Raw genomic sequence first — 18,316 nt, 5'->3', positions numbered from 1 at the left:
CACTAAACCACGAGCCCATTGGATGAGTAATCATCCAGGATGCTGGGTCTATCAAAGGGATGCTCTGTGTCACGATAGTTGAGTATTCTCTTAGGTGCTGAAGGGGGACATTTATTCCATTTGACAAAAAGTTGAGAAATAATTGATATACAAGAAACTCTCAAGTAAGAGGATGAAGAGGCAAGCCTATGTCGTACTCCATTTCCCTTCGCCCAGATATACGCGTCCCTCGCGATGATATTCAACCAAGTATTTCATCTGTCGAAGCCCATCAAACACCTCAACCAGTGCCGAGAGAGCTACCATCGTCCACCCGCGATATACCCCACGATAGTCTCCGGTGCCATCAACCTCATCTAGACCCACAGATGTCACATAAGGCTGGTCACCAAATCGAGCGTCCGGGAAATTGTCCTCGACCACTTTAACCCAGCAGGACCCAATATCGGCATGCTTTTCCGGTACAGCAGATACATCTAGCACACTCTTCATATGCGAAAGAACCCCTTCATCAACCATCAAACACACGCGCAGCCTGCTCGGTAACTTCGTGGCCGGGATCGCCAGGGACGCTTTGAAGTTGCGAAAGGCCTCGCGCACGCCCTCTTCACTACAGCCACTATAAGTGCGCCGTGCGCTGAATATTTTAGATGCGTAGGCTTTTTCCAGGAGACGAAGTTGCTCGTTGGAGCCGGTCATCAGTCGGTGTAATGACCTATTAACCGCATTGTTAAGGCAGCGCAGGAAGATACGCAGAAGCTGCTTGGACTCTGGTCCGTACGCAGTACGATAGATGATAGGGCCCCAGCTGAGGATGAGGAAAGTCGCGGCATGGTCCTGGGGGCAGGGATCGTAGGCCGGGAGACGAGTCCAGCCGGTAGACTTCCTCTTGGAGAAATAGCTTGGCTGTCGTGTGTTCCTCTGGCTCGGTCATAATCTTAGTTCAATTGAGCCTCGATTGTAGAATGTGTGGATGTTTTCTCCGTTTGGTCATGATAAACGAGAGGCTTCATATGGGATGGCAGGAGACGGTGAAGGGGATGAGGCTAACCATATACGGCGTCACGTCCTCCCTGGGGTAGAGGCAAAAGTGTGGTATCATGGTTCCGAGCTCGTGGCTTTCAGCTTTAACCACAATTTCATATCCCCATAGTGAATGATTGACAGTTTAAGATGTAGAAGCGGTCATGGTTCTAGGAATGGTGAAGCTATCCTCCAATGGGGCGGCTACATATTCGGCCGGAGCGGCTGTTGACGTCACGATCAAGATCACCCAGTCTCCAAACAAACAAATGATCGAGTACCTTAACCAGTCTATTATATATGGACATCGGATTGATATTCGCACTATCTATTAGGCCTTCCAAGGTAACAAGATTCCAGGAAGTGAAATAGCAAAGATGCATCTTATGAGATTTGCCTGTGATAGACAATGTCGAGCTGAGATCGACCAAGGACCAACCAAACTTTGAGCCGCTCATATTCCTATTTCCATTTGTACATTTCCAGGGTAATCTTTCAAACATCTTGAGACCCATCAAACAAAACAACATCGAAATAAGCTCCGAATGCCCACAATGAAGCCGTATAGTTTCGCGCGGGAAGTGGCCGATACGCGTAGCCCGCGCTAAATCCGACCTCGGCCCGTCGCATCGCGCTTGGATCCTCCCCGCAATCCCGATGCCAATCCCTCCGACTTCACATCGTGCCCGGTCGACATGGTGCACACTTGCCTTTGATACCCTAGACTGTTTCTTTCGTTCTGCAGTGTGATCGGTGGACACCGATCAGCTCCTCACTATGCTCCACTTCCGCACACAGGGTTTCAACGGTTGCGCGGTCAAGTATTCGCCCTTCTTCGACAATCGGCTAGCCGTCGCAAGTGCGGCCAACTTCGGTCTGGTTGGTAATGGCCGGCTGTTTATTTTAGAGCTCACTCCCAATGGGATCGTGCCGGTGAAAACGTAAGGAGATCTGTGCAGCTTGACAGTCCTTAACCCAGGAACGTGCAGGCTGACATTTTCATCTGTGATCCAGATTCACCACGCAAGACTCTCTCTACGATCTGGCCTGGTCGGAAATCCACGAGAACCAGGTCCTCACCGCATCGGGCGATGGCAGCATCAAGCTGTTCGACACCACAGCCAACGACTTCCCCATTTCGAGCTGGAAAGAACATGCACGCGAAGTGTTCAGCGTCAATTGGAACCTAGTCGCCAAAGACCGCTTCTGCTCCAGCAGTTGGGATGGCACTGTCCGAGTCTGGTCGCCGCATCGCCCTCAGTCTCTGCTCACCCTCCCCACTCACAGCTGCACCTACTCCGCCGCCTTCTGCCCGCATAACCCAGAGCTGATCTCATGCGTGACGTCCGACTCATACGTTCGCGTTTTTGACCTGCGCACTCCCGCCTCAGCCTCCAACCACCTCGCCGTTCAAATACCCATCCACGCGGCCCCTGCGGCGCCCGCGATTCCCAGCCAGCCAGGCATGCCACCGGCTGCAACCCCGCCAGCCGAGGCCCTCACGCACGACTGGAACAAATACCGTCCTACAGTCCTCGCTACAGGTGGTGTAGATCGGGCCATCCGGACATTCGACATCCGCGCCCCGCAGCAAGGGCCTCTAGCCACCATGCTCGGGCATGAATACGCAGTACGCAAAGTAGCCTGGTCGCCACATCTATCCAACGTCCTTTTGAGCGCCAGTTACGACATGACTTGCCGTGTATGGAGTGATCGGTCCGATACAAGCGCGGCTGGTGATGTGGATATTATGCGCTCTGGCCCGGCGGGTCCGGTTGTCGGCACGGAACTCGGGCGGATGGGACGACACACTGAATTTGTGACGGGCGTGGATTGGTGTTTGTTCGGAAACGAGGGTTGGTGTGCCAGTGTTGGATGGGATGAGAGCCTCTACGTATGGGATGTGCGAGGCGCAATGACCTGAATGACCATTGAGCATGTCGAGGAGCTTATCAATTATCCAGAACACTGGTGGTTCTGTGTAGACGGCATTCTTATATGATACCTCTTTTTGACTGCAAACCAGTCCTTTTACTACTGCCTTTCATGGAACATATGGAATAAGGATATCTGTCATTGCATTTCGTAATTTTAGGCCCAAGTCGCCCCAGCTATGCATGGTATACGGATTCAAGAGACTCCCGCGCTCGGCCTGTGTATGCATTCGCCAAACCCCCATCACTAGCGCAAGCGCTGCTCAGATCAACCAATCCCCGTCTCAAGCTCCTTCCAAGGCATGTAGCGGATGCTTAAGATCGAGATGTCGCCCCAATTTCCTGACTGGTGACGGTAGTCCGAGGTCCAGGCTCAACTAGCGCCGGGGTCTTATATTTGGAGATGTTCCTCCGAATCAAAGGTGCACTAGTCTATTTGCCCAGGCGAGCCTCGGTCTTGTTGCGCTCCTGGTCCCGGACCTGAGCAATCTCATCCCGGGTGGCATTGACCTTGACGTGCACCTGGTTGAAGGGGTTCTCCTCACTCTTCTCGAACTCCTTGCGACAAAGATCCATACGCTGCTGTCGGCGCAGGCCGGGGTTCTCTTCTTCGATCTCGGGCAAGCGACGAGCCTCGTAGGCAGCGTAGGCAGCCTTGAATCGGCGCTCCGGGTGTCGCTCCACCTTGGAGGTATCCTTGTTCGTCAGAGACAGGGCATCCAGCGCATTGTCGATACCGGAGGCGTTGAGAGAAGAGCCCTTCTTGCTGCCGGGCTCGTCGTCCAGCTGGGAGAGGTCGAGACCGCGAGTCTTCTTCTGGGCCGACTTCGCATTGGCACCCTTGGCCTTGGCGGGCTGGGAAGCCTCCTCTTCGGCGAGTTGGGCATCGCGCTCAGCCTTCTTGCGGGCAGCTTCGGCTTTCTTGGCTTCGGCGTCCTCCCTGTGGTTGGAAAAAAGCTTTGTTAGCTTGTGTCTCATCGCGCAAACACCAGTGCAGGCTCACTTCTTAGCACTGCTCTTTGAGCCCTTGGACCACTGCTTGTCCTCCTCAGCTGCAACCTTCGCGTTCTCAACGGCCTTCTTTCCAGCGGCAGCCTCGGCTTTCTGCTTGATGGTTAGCATCGATTCAAGGATGGTGGGGGCGGGGTCAACATACGCGGGCGTTGCCAGCAACCTTTTTGGTGTTTTCACCGGCGCCTCCTTTCTTGCCTCCCATTTTGATAAATGTATTGTTTGACGCGAATGTTGCACAAGGAGAGACAAAAGGGTGGGACGAAAAGAAAAAGTGGATTGTCTGATATGATCTGATCCTCGAGATGATTATGCCGGCTCCGACGTGGGCGGTGACTACGTGACTAATCTGGACATCCACTCATCGAAGCTTGGAGAACAATTCTATGCTTGAGCAGAATCTACCATGATTTTGATACAAACTCATAGAAAGTTTATTGTTCCAATACTATCTATGAACTGACTCGCGAGTTGCTTTTAGTACATGAAAATGGTGATCTGTGCCTATGAACGTCATGCCACATGCTAATTACTTTGGTTCTTCGTCCCTAAATTGGACCGAAAGAGCAAAACAGCGTGTATATTCATGCGCTTAGGACGGTAAATAGAAGCACAACATAGTTGATAATATGCAAATATGCGGAACGAGATACTTGAGGGAAAAGTATCAAAAAAGCTTTACTCACCTGGCCATGGCCGGGGGACAACTCACAGACGGACTTAATTTTGCCGGACCCTTTTTGCTGGCAGCAGATAAACGACCCCCATTGAAAGTGAATCTTGCTTAATATGCCGTCCGCAACTTCCAATTCTTTCCGCCACCGCTGCCACTGCTCTCATTGCTCGCATCTTCTGCCTCTGTCGTCGCCGCTGTTGACTGTGCCGTTGACCGCTCCGTTGACCGCTCCGTTGACCGCTCCGTTGACCGTTCCGTTGACCGTTCCGTTGACCATTCCGTTGACCATTCCGTTGACTGCACTGTTGACTGCTCCGTGGGCTGTTCTGTTGATTGCTCCGTTGACTGCTCCGTTGACTGCTCCGTTGACTGCTCCGTTGACTGCTCCGTTGACTGCTCCGTTGACTGCTCCGTTGACTGCTCCGTTGACTGCTCCGTTGACTGCTCCGTTGACTGCTCCGTTGACTGCTCTGATAAGTTTAGACTATCCCATGATTTCAGGATTCGATCTAATTCAGCGTCATCGGTATGCCTTCCTGGGCCTTGATCTTGATTGACGGCAATCGTAAAGTTTGGGTAGAGGCTCTTGAATCGCCCAGAATCCTCTTCCTTCCAAAGTTCGGCCTCAAAGTCTCTGAAAAGAATTCGCGCTTCCTCCGGAAGAGAGTCCTCCGTTTTCATGGCTGTCAGCTGGACAAGCCGAAGGATTCCCTTCGCAAGTTGCCATCGACGCGCTAGTGCACGGAGAACGATGAAAGATTCGACAAATGCCTGCTTACTTTGGGCATCGTCTAGGTTTTCAAGGAGTGTGAACATGGCAATAGTGGCATACTGCATTACAGTCCCTGGTAGACACTCCACATGCCAGAGTGACCGAAATCGATTGGCTAAAGTGCCGATATTTCGGGCTGAAGACATTCGCACGTCCCTGATGCGGCTCTTGGTGGCTGGATCACTTTCATTCACAATGGGCTCAATAAACCCGAACATGATCAAGACCACTGTGTAATATTGCATACTTTATGACGACCTCGTTAGCAAGCCTTGAGACTTCAGAATGTTTGCCGATATATGTGAGTTACTCACTGCATATCTATGATTCCCGGTGGAGGGGTGCATCCTAGACCGGTGCATCCTAGACCGATACATTCAGGAAGACTTTCAGCCCATTTTTGTAGTCTATGGTGAAAGGCATCGACCTTTTCAAGATCAAAGGTTAAAGGCTTCCCATCTCCGAAGAGATAATCACATATTTCCCAACCGATAAGCATCATTTCGAAAGTGCTATCGATCACACAGTTGGTGTGTGCCGGTACAGGCTCGCTCTGGCGGGGATAAGCTATCCAAGTGTCATTGAGATCATGATCCCGAGAAAGCCGCTCAAGTTGTGTAGGCCGTTTGATGACAGCGGGCTTTTGCAGAGACATGATAGCAAGTCTTTAGGGATGTCAGATAACTCCCGTCTCTATCCACTGCAAGATTCATGATACTCACGTGCACATATTAAACAATCCAAACATCGCATAAGAAATAACTCTTGCCATCTGTGGGGCATCTTCACCGGCTTCTGCTGTCAAACTTTGTCTCTTTTTCTCGATTTCGCGGGCATAGTCCGCCATCTCCGCCGTCTGCTGCCAGCCGAGCCTGTCCTTTCCCATGCCAGCAAGACTGCCCATTCGAGTCAACATTGTTCAAGTATAGGGAGTGCATGAAAGGTTACCAGGTGTAGATGTTGCCCCATGCTTGGAGCGTTGTGACTGACAAGCACCCTTCTTCTTTCTTCAGCAACCGCATTGCCTCCTCCAAAAAATGTTCTGCCCGAGTGCTAGGGTCACCTGGTATGGCCAAGGCTTCGGGGTAATCGGAGTAGAACTTGATCGTAGAAAATACTAATTAAGACCACTCCACGAGATCATTGAATAGCGAAGGGGTGATACTCACGCACGCCATAGCCAGGACACTATTGACAAGCAACGGTGAGCAGAACCTGGAATCCAGGTTTCCGGATCTCATATCGCGCAAAAACAAGCCACGTTCAATCCAATTTAAGCCGCTTGCGTTGCAGCTAAAATGGAGTGAAATTAGGTGTGAAACAAAGGCATCGTCGTCCGTCACAGACGTCCATGGCTGCGCGGGTACCTTGTAAAGAGGGATATCGGATAGCCTTTGGACATCCATATACCTGCGAGAGGAACTGGCAGAGGCAGAATCGGACCTTGGACCCTTTGGCGGCGCCTCGTCGTCGTTTGATTCTAGACTTTCCTCTAGATAAAACCTGATTTCGTCTAATGGCACATTGCTTCGAATCAAGTTCAGCACGTTCGGCACCTTTTTCTTGTTATCATCGCGGATGGTGTCCACAAGACGCATCAGCAAATTGCGATCCTGCTCCAACGATTCGATCTTACGCTTGAGAGTGATTCGTCGGCGGCCATCATTTTCCGAGTTCATCACACAAACAGTCTTGGAATTTTGGCAAGGGAGGCACGGGATGCCTCCAACACACTATATCGAGGTTAGTAAAATTATCCTTCAGCGAAACTAATGAAGTACTTTTGATTTCCGCCGTTGACATGCCGAACAGGCGGTGGTTGCCTTTTTAGAAGGGGTAATATGATAATCCCCCGTCTTATGAGGATTGTTTCCTGGCGTCGGGGCAAGAGACTTCGACTTTGAAGGAGCCATTCCACCTAGGAGGCCATGAATGCTTTTTGAAAACCGGGAATGATGCCGTTATAGCGGGGAAGTGGTTTTATTCGAAGATGGCGCCGGAAATGGATTTCCTACACCGCCGCTTGTTTTCCACCCAATCAGGGCTAGCAGCTTGGCACCGCTGTTAAACGGCTGTGTCATAGAAATACACTTCGTGCTCCGTGCTCCATGCTCTGTGCTCTGTGCTCCGTATCTATGTAACTATTCTCGGTGCAGGAGACTTGTTCGTTTAAAAGGTATTTATAATTGACCCCAACGAGGCTTAGTGATCACGTATTGCGGACAGAGCTGATTTCTTTCGATTTTGATAGCCCTAGTTGCCGATAAAATGTAATCTCATTGTGTGATAGATTTCCAGCTGGATCTGGAGGCTTCGGTCAATGGTGCCCAGGTGAATGCGGAGAGGCGTGCTTAGGTGAATGTAAAGTAGAAAGACGACCGAACAGAACGGGCCTTGTGACTACAGGTCAGTGCACCTAGGGTCGGAGGTCGCTGCACCTAGGCACGTGACGGTATGCAAACACCTACAAACAAAATTTCACTTTCTGTTGCAAAGCTTTTCGCCTTACATTACCTTACATTCTCTATCCACTAATTTTTTCTTCAATTTACCATACCTTACCCTTTACATTATTTCACTATGCAATGTGATTCCGAGAGACAACTAAGACAATAGACTAGTTATTAACTAGTTCTCTACCACTCTTTAAAAGCTCTAGCTCTACTTTCAGTTTCTGATTTTCTAATTCTAACTTTTCCCTCCTTAATCGCCGTTCCTCTATATCATCCTCTATCTCTTGGTGCCTTCGCTTAAGCTCAAGGCTTTTAAGCTTAGTATATTGATCGTCATTAGACGTATTTACTGTAGCAGTGCGACGGGGATTGAATCCGCTTGGCTTAGGACTTGCGGGGGTTCTATAAATTAGTTAGCAACTAGTAGGTAACTAGTTAAGGGCACGTACTGAGAACGACTTTGAGAGCGATTTAGCGTAGATACTCTAGATCTTGACCCTCTTGGTGTCTTTGACCTATATCGACTAACGATAAAACCTAAAGAGGAGGCCTCCTAGAGAATCTGATCGTCGATATTATCTTGGTCCTTTTGCGCTTTGTCTCGATCGTTCTACTCTTTTTCCGCTTTTAGTCTTTTCCGCTCTTCGCGCTGTATACTATTACTAAAACGAGTCTCTATATTATTAGCGTGATAGCTATAATGGATACTAAATTTCTCTCGAATAGAGAATTGATCGATGTCTCGCTGATCAAGGAATCGTGACCTTATAACTAGTTAGAGGCTAGTTTCTAACTAGTTATATTGAACTTACTTCATCACTGCACCTAAAAGAGTGTCGTAAACCCCGAGAAAGTACGATTTCCAATAGCTTTACTTAATAGCATTCGTATAAGGCCAAAATCTCTGAAAGAATTTAGGGTTTATACCTAAGCAAGCCTAACATAAACTAGTAGTAATTATTGGATGTCTCTTATGCTGAACCTAGCCTTGTAGGTTTGGGTTGTGGTCTAGATAACTAGTTAGTAACTAGTATTTGACTAGTTAATATTTTTACTTGCCCACAATCAAGTTAAGCAACGTATGATAATCGCTTAAGGATTGACAGGAAAGTAGATTAGTTAAGCGTCGGCGGGCATCAATATAAGAGCTATTTGGCCTATTAGGGTATATCTTGACTACTATTCGTATAAAATGGATAGTATAGAATATCATAATATAAGTTAGCTACTAGTTTCGAGGACGTCTGTAGGGGTTAGACCTCGCTTTGGGTCGGGTTTGGGTCTAACTTCAGGACCCGTACCCGCGGGTCGGGTTTATACCCAATACCTAAAATCTATACCCGTAGACCCGTGGGTTCTTGGCGGGTACCTATGGGTTACCCGCTAAGAACCCGTTTTGGCATAAATATCCTAATTTAGTCTACGCCAAGACGCATAAAACTGCTAATTAACCTTAATAAAATACCGTTATTTATATCTGTTCCGGTCACCTCTGTGGTTCTAATTAATAAAACCCTCTTTCCCTTATAAAAGATTAAGAAATTAGTCTATTTTCTAATTAATGAATAGCAGTAATCTTATATATTTCGCTTTGAGGACTATATAATATTATTAGGGTTGTAAAAACTAATATTCATCAAAACTGTCATCAGAAGTGCGGAAATATATATAAACTATAGAATATAGTACGTATATTTTTGCAAGGATAATATAATTCTATATTGTCCTTGCAATCCTATGGCTTATAAGGAATTTTTGATCTCACAACAATCAGCATATATTCATTAAGCTATACGTTAACTAATCGAATGCTCTTTTATCTTATTTAAGCTATTAAATGCGAAAAAGTGGATTGATTTTACCTTGATTGAAGACTTAGAAGGAAATTGTTTAAGGAAAACGGGTTACCTATAGGTTTATAGGTTATAAGCGGGTTACCCGCGGGTTACCTATTATATATATAGGCTATAAGCTAATAAGTATAGCTTTTATCTACCTATATAGGCCTTTGTTGATATATTATATTTTTCACTTTAGAAGAATAGGGTACTACGAGGCCCTAGAATCTACGCTTACGCGTTGAAATTCTTTTGTAAGACTTTTGACTATCCTTAGCTAAGTGCTCGTTAATTATTATATCACTAGATATCTTAATTCACTAATACCTACGCATTATCTTCGTATGATATAGACCTTTTAGATGACCTTTAACTCCTCCTATTAGGCAATCTAACCCTTGATCTATTGATTAGCCAACAAAACTTCGCTTGTGTCGCGAGCTCTATAGGCGATACTGATTTTATCCTACTAGGATTACTTTCGCCCTCGGTGCCTAGTTCCCTCGAGAGCGTTCGACCTGATCGTATCACTATATACGTGGTCTACTCTAAAATAATGAGTGATGACTATATGTAATAGTGGCTATAAACGGACTTCGGAAGGAAGAAGCGTATACGCTAGGACTCGCGATACTCTTTCGACGTTTGGCACCACTTTAATTAGGTGGCTAGGGCTAGTGATAGCGCGCCGAAGGTTATATATAAGTATTGTAAGGCTATCCTTAATCACCTAGGGCTTGGAAATGGAACTTCCACGATAAAGAAATATACTACTAGCTATAGTAGGAAGCCAAAAAGCCAAAATATTAGGCAATTTATGTAAGCGGTAAGCTAGCCTAATAGTCTATAGGATATACACTGATTTCGACTACTTCTATAGGCGCGGAGCCCTCTAGTCGATACTCTATTTAGCTAGGAAAAATGGGAATTAAGTCTTCTTCGATTTATTACTAAATTAAGGCTACCCTTCTAGCTTCTAGAGTATCTAGGGTTCCGTGATATAATATCTATAGCCTAAAATGCCCCAAGACAGCTTAATATTCCATCTATAAAGGTAGTACGGCGTTGGCTACGAAGTACGGTACTCGAACGCTATTAGAATATACTACAGAAATTTCCTAAAGATGGAAAGATTTCTATTACCCTTAACTATTGGACATCTCCTTTCTAGTAGGTATTTATAGTAGTTACGGGCTACTTCCTTGATAAAGACTAGAATTATTGGGAGCTACTTCTAGGATTTAAGCCTCTTTATGGAACACACTTAGGTATTAACCTTAGCGCTATTTTGTTCTAGCTTCTACAGAAGTACAATTTGACCGATCGAGTACTTATAATCACTACTGATAATATATTGAATAATAACACTTTAGTAGTAAGCATCCAAGAGACTATCTAGTCCCTTAATCTTAGCGATGATACCGCAATCATTCGCGTTCTATATATTGCCTATATTATCTAACTAAGCTTGAAGTAACTCCTAGGTCAGATGAAGGTAAATCCAAAGAACGACACTGCTTAAATGTAATGGACTGAATCCTAGGACTAATCAATTCGTTCTAGACAACAAAAATGGGAGATCATTAACACTTTAAATAAGGCTCGTCACTATTAAACCTATTAAAAACCTACTTCTAATCTATTTTTATAGCTTCGAAGCTTAGCTATCTTTATTAACGTAAGCCCACAGCGCCGTGAAGCTTTCTGTAGCCTCTAGATAGGTTCTATAGCTCTTGTTCCGATATAAGACGTTCGTACGCGATGGAATTCGACGTTTCTAATGCTTCGTCGTGCTAAACGACTGCAATCCGTCTTAGATAAGTTTTGCTCGAAGTACGGCTATCTATATCTTATGCTTAACTAAGAGTAATGGCGTTAGATTGACTATTTACTCTAGATTATATAGCCGTTCTTCTAGTTCACCACTACGCTATCGAAAACTAAAGATATCACCGTCTACCTTGTCTTTGCTATCTATAATAAGCTCTTCGACCATCTTAAGAAGTCGATTAAGTAGCTTATAAGAAAGAAGATAGCCTAGAAGAAGCTTATGCTTACCGCTCTCTATACGGCGGAGGAAAAGCTTAGGCAGTACTATAGTAAGATGGATGATATTCCTAGTGATCTCTTTGCTATTAGTATAATGCTCGCACCATAATATAAGCTCTAGTTCTTCTAGAGTAAAGATTAGGGCCCTAAGTGGCTTACTAGATATAGGTAAAGCCTTGTGGACTACTTTGAACTATATAAGCAACGTCTATTAGAGGAATAGATAGAGAACGGTGAAGGATCTTCTACGTAGAGTGTAGGTATAGACCTTGATCGGATGATTAGTCTAGATCAGACTATCTAAGCTAGCTAGCAGGACGAGCTTATAAGATATCTCGATGGTGGTAAGTATCCTTATTTTATTAATCACTAGGCTTATACTAATATATATACCTTAGCCACCGTTTCTAGTATTCTAATACGAGCGTTCTAGAAGGAGAACTAGATTATATTCCTTGCGCTTGCAAAGCTCGCGCGTGATGTGCTCTCAATTCCTGTAACTAGCGCTGGCGTTGAGCGGCTATTTAACACTGCTTAGGATATCTGTCACTATCGTCGAGGCTTACTAAATGCTACAACAATCTAGGAGATTATGTTGTATAGATGTACGACGTAATTTGAAGTCGAAGAGGACGAAATCGCTTTTCGGAAGGAGTATCTTTCTGCAGGGGAGATAGAAGCGGATTATGAAGAGAAAGATGCCCAACAACAAGAGGGTACTGTCGACCCGATTAGTGATAATAAGGAGAGTAATAAGGACGATACATGGGTGGGTTTAGTCCTTATTTAAACGTAATTAACAACGGAAGGTCCCTCGAAACGTGCTCTTAGAAAGAGAAGAAAGAGTGTTGCATCTAAACTAGACACTAAAGGCTATAAGGATAGTAACGAGGAGGAAGATATTCCTCTACTAGAGATATAATAGCGTGTCTCAGGAAGATCTAGGAAGCGGCCGCGGTATAATGATGATCAGTTCATAGTTTATTAGTTTAGTTCTAGAATTGAAGACATTTATACTTATCCTTGACCTTATTTCTACAGGAATACACTACCTATAAGCTAGATACCTATAAATATAGCCTATAAATGCATAATATATATATATCACGAGGTTCTTCATGTTTGTATTGTTTACCAACCTGTGGGTAACCCGCGGGTAACCCGCGGGTTTAATATCTCAACCCGTACCCGACCTTCGGGTCCATACCCTCGACCCAAAACCCGCCAAGAAACGGGTATGGGTCGGGTCCAACCCGTCTACCCGCGGGTTTGGGCGAGGTCTAGTAGGGGTCTTGGTCTTGGAGGAAATCTCCTAAACCTTAATTAGTTGTAACTAGTTAGAGAGTAATTTGTAACTAGTTAGAATAATAACTCACTATACATCTGATTTGGATATATATCACTAACTATAGCCTTGATACCTTCACTATGAATGGAAAAGAACTTGATAGGTCTCTGAATAGCCTGGGACACTAGTTTAAACACTTGTTGAAAGATGAACTTATATGCCGTAGGGTTTTCCTGGTCCGTGAAGACATAGAATAGTGTTATAACTAGAGAACTAGTTAATAAGTAATTAAAGATTAGTCAAATAGACCTTCACGTACTCTTTCTATGGTCTGGTAGTATCGTAGCAAAAATGACCTCGTTCATCACCCCTTTTACCCGTTTGTAAGATATATCAACTTCAATAGCGTTAAGAGATACGAGAAATACCATCTGTGTATAGAATGCACAAAAGATATATATCCTATGGGTAGTGTGGTAGGTTTCGCGGACGTATTGCTAAGTAGAACTAGTTAGAAACTAGTTTTAATCTAGTAGTAAATTAGTTAATACTATACCTTTAATGCTAGATTAACTCGAACTTGATGACGGACACTAGCTAGATTTTTTCCTAATAGGTAGTGTAACGCTCGCTGTTTCTAAATTATAGCTATAATTTTATCACTCTTAGCGAAGCTAGAGTGAATCTAAGATAGCGTAAGATATTGCTTTTTCTCGCAGAATTCGTGGAGCGTAGGACTTCGAAGAAATGTGCCTTAAAATTTAGTTAATAACTAGTTATTAACTAGTTGTATTTTATTATACTCACTTAGTGTTAGGTCTGGGTTTATATTCCTATAAATAATATTAAGAACTTCGCTTGCAATTGACTATGGAGCTTTCGTAGGTGGTGGCGGTGGATGATTATAGACCCTACGTGAGTAGAAGATAGTATATAGGTGAGACCTTATATCGTATAGGATAAAGGTATAGAAAACGACGTCGCACGTGCTATGATCTTGGATAGAGCCTTGGCCCTGAGGATAGATTATTCCTATTACTAGTTAGAAACTAGCTATATAGTAGTTGATAACTAGTTCTTGCCGTATCTTGTCCTTCGAGAGTTCTGTGGCTCGATAACACTGTATGTTTTCGAGCTTGCTTTAAAGGTGGTACTTAAGAGACTCTTAAGAAGCGATATATCTATCGAGTTCTCTTTCGTAACTAGAGACTGATGGAAATGCTTTTTATGATTCTCCTAGGTTGCGTTGAAACACCTAATATAATAGCTAGTAACACCACTAATATTCTAGTAACTAGTTAATAAATAGTTTAGCACTAGTATTCGTAAAATGAGCGAGCTTACCTACTTGTCGTACGTGCTAAAGGTAGGCCGATAACTTTTAGTTTGCGCTTTATAAGCTCTCTCTGTAGTAAACTTCCCTTGGATCGCATAGTATAGACTAGTAAAGTATTAGTGATATCGATTATAGCGTAGAACTAGTCTTTAACTAGTTCTTAATTAGTTTACCTACGCTATACTTACGCGCTAAAGTAGCCCAAAATCCTCGGTGTGCTCTATCCGTCGCCTAGCTTAAGCGATCTTAGTGAAAAGCGCCTCATCCGCGTAAAGATGACCCATTCTAGCAAGCTCTGGGTCAAGGAACTCGTAGCGCTTAATACTAGAGTATGTATATCGTTTTTTCTCTATTGGGCAGCTAAGATACGTATTAAAAACGTTTGATGTTACACCTTTACCTTTAAACGAGTACTGGATCTATACTAGCTATCTAGTTAGTAACTAGTTAATAACTAGTTTAAAGGCGACCCCTACCGATTTAAGTGTGTCTTTCGCCTAGTGGGGCTTAATATTTTCGAGGTTCACCACGTATATATACCTAGCGTTATGCGTTTGTGGATACTCAGGTAGCAAGGCTACATACTCAATAAATACTGCTGATATAGTATATATTGATCGATCTGTTAAGGGCATTGGAAGAGGGTCAGGGTGCTAGAGAAATAGTTAGAAACTAGTTGGTGAAGAGTTGTATGTTGTCAATGCAGATATATATTTACGTCGTTTGGGTCTGGAATCGATGCGTGACGATCTTGGAGATCACCCTGCTCCCCGAATTCAAAGGCGTCGTCGGTCGGTTCAGGTGTAGGGTCAAAACGTATAAGATCATGGATCATCCGATGCTCATAGTCCTTCCAGATAGGTTGATTACTATTCGCCATAGTGATAGTAGTGATAGTGAGGAATAGAAAACAAGCCAAAACAAATACAGTATGTAGGTAAAATACCTTGTTACCATGGCATACAATGATTAGTAAGTAGGAATGCGAGATGGGTGCAGTGAGCTCAGAAAAGAAAAGTGGGGCTAGGTGCAGCGACCTCCGACCCTAGGTGTACAGTGACACAGCAAAAGTATTAACACCCCCCTAGACCCACCCCCCTTATTACCTAATATTCTGCCGGCCTAAAACTCCATGAATTTCTATCTAGTAGGGCGTATACCAGCCCTGGCTCTCAATAATAGCTTCCACCCGGTGCGGCATCGTCTCAGATAGATGCGTTAGGTGCTGTATTTCTAGTTCTTCCTATGCTATCTGTGCTGTCTCCACTAGAATAGCGTAGGACGCGCTATTATTACGCATATCAATAAGATCCGGCCGTAACTCATAGATTTTAGCCTTCAAGAGCGCCCATAGGTTCTCAATAGGGTTTAAATCAGGCGAATGAGGCGGCCATTCCATTACCTCAATTCCTAGCTCGCGTAGAGTATCGCGGACAACGTGTGCAGTATGTGTAGGCGCATTATCATGCTGAAAGATACCACCCTCATGATTCATTAATGTAGGCAGCATTCGGAGATATAAATCTCGAATAATAAAGCGATCAACGCCTCCGCGAGGTGCTTCAGGGTTTCCAAATAGAGGGATAAGGCCAGTGCGTCGTGTGCTGCCAGAAAAAGCCCCCCAAAACATCTGCTTAACTTGGTTTCCTTTTATAGGAAGACCTTGACATTGTCTCTCCTTAGGCTGATCTCGAGGGCGAATAAAAGTCCATTCACGACGAACACCAATACCGCGCTCAATTGTACATTCGTCAGACCAATAGACACGAGCCCAATCTTCAGCAATAAAGTGTCGATAGCGATGCGCCCATTGAAGCCGTTTTAGCGCATTTTGTTCGGTCAAATAGGGCCGCTAGCTACAGCGCCACTTTCGCATATTCTCGGCGTTTAAAAGGCGTCGGATCGAGTCATATTTAACCAAAAATTTAGGTCAGTAAGCATTTAAAACTAAAGGAATATAGCTAACCTTATTCGACACATTTGCAAGCAAATCAACGCGGGTAATCTTAGGATTTTCCTCAATAGCGTTTAACAAACGCTCACGATCAGCTTCATCAAGCTTCCGTGGGCGTCCAGAGCGTGGTTTAGAGACACCATTGAGTCGTTCGCGGTCCTTTTTAATAGTATAGCGTATACTAGAAAGAGAGACCCAAGGATAGCGCTTTTGAATACGTTTATAGCCCCATCCCGCAGCTTGGGACAGCTCACATATACGCTCACGTAGCGCAGGTGTCAATTCAGACCGCGGTGCCATAATAGATAGCAAAATAAGGAGATTCAGGAGGTATAAACAGAATAACGCGCAAAAACGCGAGATTATTGAGCTACTACTAGCGTGTTCCTAGGTAGGCGGTGAGAGGGCGGTGTAGGCGTGGGTCCAGGGGGGTGTTAATACTTTTGCTGCGTCACTGTAGTGACCTGTAATCTGACGGGCCTTGGAGCATGATACCTTTTGCCTGAATATCCAGGTGTCACATCCGGGGACGCGGCTTTGTCATCTCCCCGTCTCCCAGGAGCTTCCAGTTCATCGCGCATTTGCACCGCTTTCCTGACCACGACACCAAGAATGGGCTTGTTATAGCTCACGGCTGTGATATTTGGAGTACCGCATCCAAATTTGACTTTGTGTTCTGAACACATCTATCAACGACCGGCCACGCTGGCCTTTCCTATGACCTAAACCCCATCCGCCATAATGATTACACTCCTGCGCTTAATACAGAGCCTCTCGCTCCTGCTGCTGCTCATCGGAACAGTAACCGCCGAGCACACCTCTAACTGGGCTGTACTCGTCTCTACCTCCCGGTTCTGGTTCAACTACCGTCACCTCGCCAATGTCCTCTCTCTGTACCGAACGGTCAAGCGACTGGGCATCCCCGACTCCCAGATTATCCTCATGCTCCCGGATGATATGGCCTGCAACCCTCGAAATGCTTTCCCCGGGACCGTGTACAGTAACGCAGACCGCGCAGTGGATCTGTACGGAGACAACATCGAAGTGGACTACAGGGGCTACGAAGTGACGGTCGAGAATTTTATCCGACTCTTGACAGACCGCCTGGATGAGGATGTGCCGCGCAGCAAGCGTCTCGGCTCGGATGCCGGAAGCAATGTGCTCGTCTACATGACCGGTCACGGGGGGGACCAGTTCCTCAAGTTCCAGGACGCGGAGGAAATCGGCGCATGGGACCTTGCCCATGCGTTCGGACAGATGTGGGAAAAGAAGCGCTACCATGAACTGCTGTTCATGATCGATACCTGCCAGGCCAACACGATGTACACCCACTTCTACTCGCCCAATATCGTCGCCACGGGATCCAGCGAGCTGGACCAGTCTTCGTACTCACACCACGCGGACAACGACGTCGGAGTCGCTGTGATCGACCGTTGGACTTACTATGTGCTCGAGTTCCTAGAGACCCAGGTTACGAGCGCCAACTCAAAGTTGAATCTGGGTGATTTGTTCGACTCCTACGATGAATCGAAGATTCACTCGCAGCCCGGTGTCCGGTGGGATCTATTCCCCGGTGGCGAGTCAGAGGGTCGCCTGCGGACGGTGGTCGATTTCTTCGGCAACGTGCAGAATGTCGAGGTTGAGAATGCTAATGCGACTGAACCAGGCTCTCTCAAAGAAGATCTGGCTGAGATTGCGCGACTGGTTGAGAGGTGGCGCAAGCGCGATGAGGAATACTCTGCCATCCTTGGCAACTCGTCTCAGCATCGCCGCGAGAACGAGCCTTCGGAGTCTGTGCACTTGGGCTCGAAGATGACCGAGGGCCCGACCAGAATGGCCGAGGACAACAGCTGGGGCAAGCGCCTGGTCGGCCTGTCCGTGTTGGGTGCCTGTACTGCTATCTGGGTCGCTGGATCGATTCTTGGCCGTTCAGCCTGATGGCGCTAAGACAAACGGTTTCGGTTTATTTCTTTGTACATATA

The 18,316-nt window shown here is 45.7% G+C and overlaps 5 protein-coding genes across 5 annotated transcripts; 2 read left to right on the top strand and 3 right to left on the bottom strand.

Annotated features, from left to right (window-relative positions):
* Nucleotides 1–186: 186 nt before the first annotated feature.
* Nucleotides 187–1,102, bottom strand: N7498_005766 (uncharacterized protein; the record flags this gene model as incomplete). The annotated part of the gene is made up of 2 exons (XM_058452828.1): nucleotides 187–921; nucleotides 1,052–1,102. 2 exons carry the CDS (start codon nucleotides 1,100–1,102, stop codon nucleotides 187–189), a joined length of 786 nt encoding a protein of 261 aa, XP_058309366.1.
* Nucleotides 1,103–1,800: 698 nt separating this feature from the next.
* Nucleotides 1,801–2,947, top strand: pex7 (putative peroxisome biosynthesis protein (Peroxine-7); the record flags this gene model as incomplete). Its single annotated transcript, XM_058452827.1, has 2 exons — nucleotides 1,801–1,964; nucleotides 2,038–2,947. 2 exons carry the CDS (start codon nucleotides 1,801–1,803, stop codon nucleotides 2,945–2,947), a joined length of 1,074 nt encoding a protein of 357 aa, XP_058309365.1.
* A 442-nt stretch (nucleotides 2,948–3,389) lies between these two features.
* N7498_005764 (DUF1014 domain protein) lies at nucleotides 3,390–4,173 on the bottom strand (the record flags this gene model as incomplete). The annotated part of the gene is made up of 3 exons (XM_058452826.1): nucleotides 3,390–3,897; nucleotides 3,961–4,061; nucleotides 4,114–4,173. The coding sequence occupies 3 exons, from the start codon at nucleotides 4,171–4,173 to the stop codon at nucleotides 3,390–3,392; spliced, it is 669 nt and encodes a 222-aa protein (XP_058309364.1).
* A 579-nt stretch (nucleotides 4,174–4,752) lies between these two features.
* On the bottom strand, nucleotides 4,753–7,095 carry N7498_005763 (uncharacterized protein; the record flags this gene model as incomplete). Its single annotated transcript, XM_058452825.1, has 5 exons — nucleotides 4,753–5,662; nucleotides 5,731–6,081; nucleotides 6,139–6,312; nucleotides 6,365–6,516; nucleotides 6,586–7,095. The coding sequence occupies 5 exons, from the start codon at nucleotides 7,093–7,095 to the stop codon at nucleotides 4,753–4,755; spliced, it is 2,097 nt and encodes a 698-aa protein (XP_058309363.1).
* Nucleotides 7,096–17,075: 9,980 nt separating this feature from the next.
* Nucleotides 17,076–18,272, top strand: N7498_005762 (GPI-anchored transamidase; the record flags this gene model as incomplete). The annotated part of the gene is made up of 1 exon (XM_058452824.1): nucleotides 17,076–18,272. One exon carries the CDS (start codon nucleotides 17,076–17,078, stop codon nucleotides 18,270–18,272), a length of 1,197 nt encoding a protein of 398 aa, XP_058309362.1.
* Between the last annotated feature and the right edge of the window lie 44 nt (nucleotides 18,273–18,316).

Source organism: Penicillium cinerascens (genome assembly GCF_028974065.1).
Source record: "Penicillium cinerascens strain IBT 15544 chromosome Unknown contig_5_segment0_segment0, whole genome shotgun sequence".
Lineage (NCBI taxonomy): Eukaryota > Fungi > Ascomycota > Eurotiomycetes > Eurotiales > Aspergillaceae > Penicillium > Penicillium cinerascens.
The sequence above is the reverse complement of the archived record's forward strand: the minus strand, read 5'-3'. Positions and strand labels throughout refer to the sequence as shown.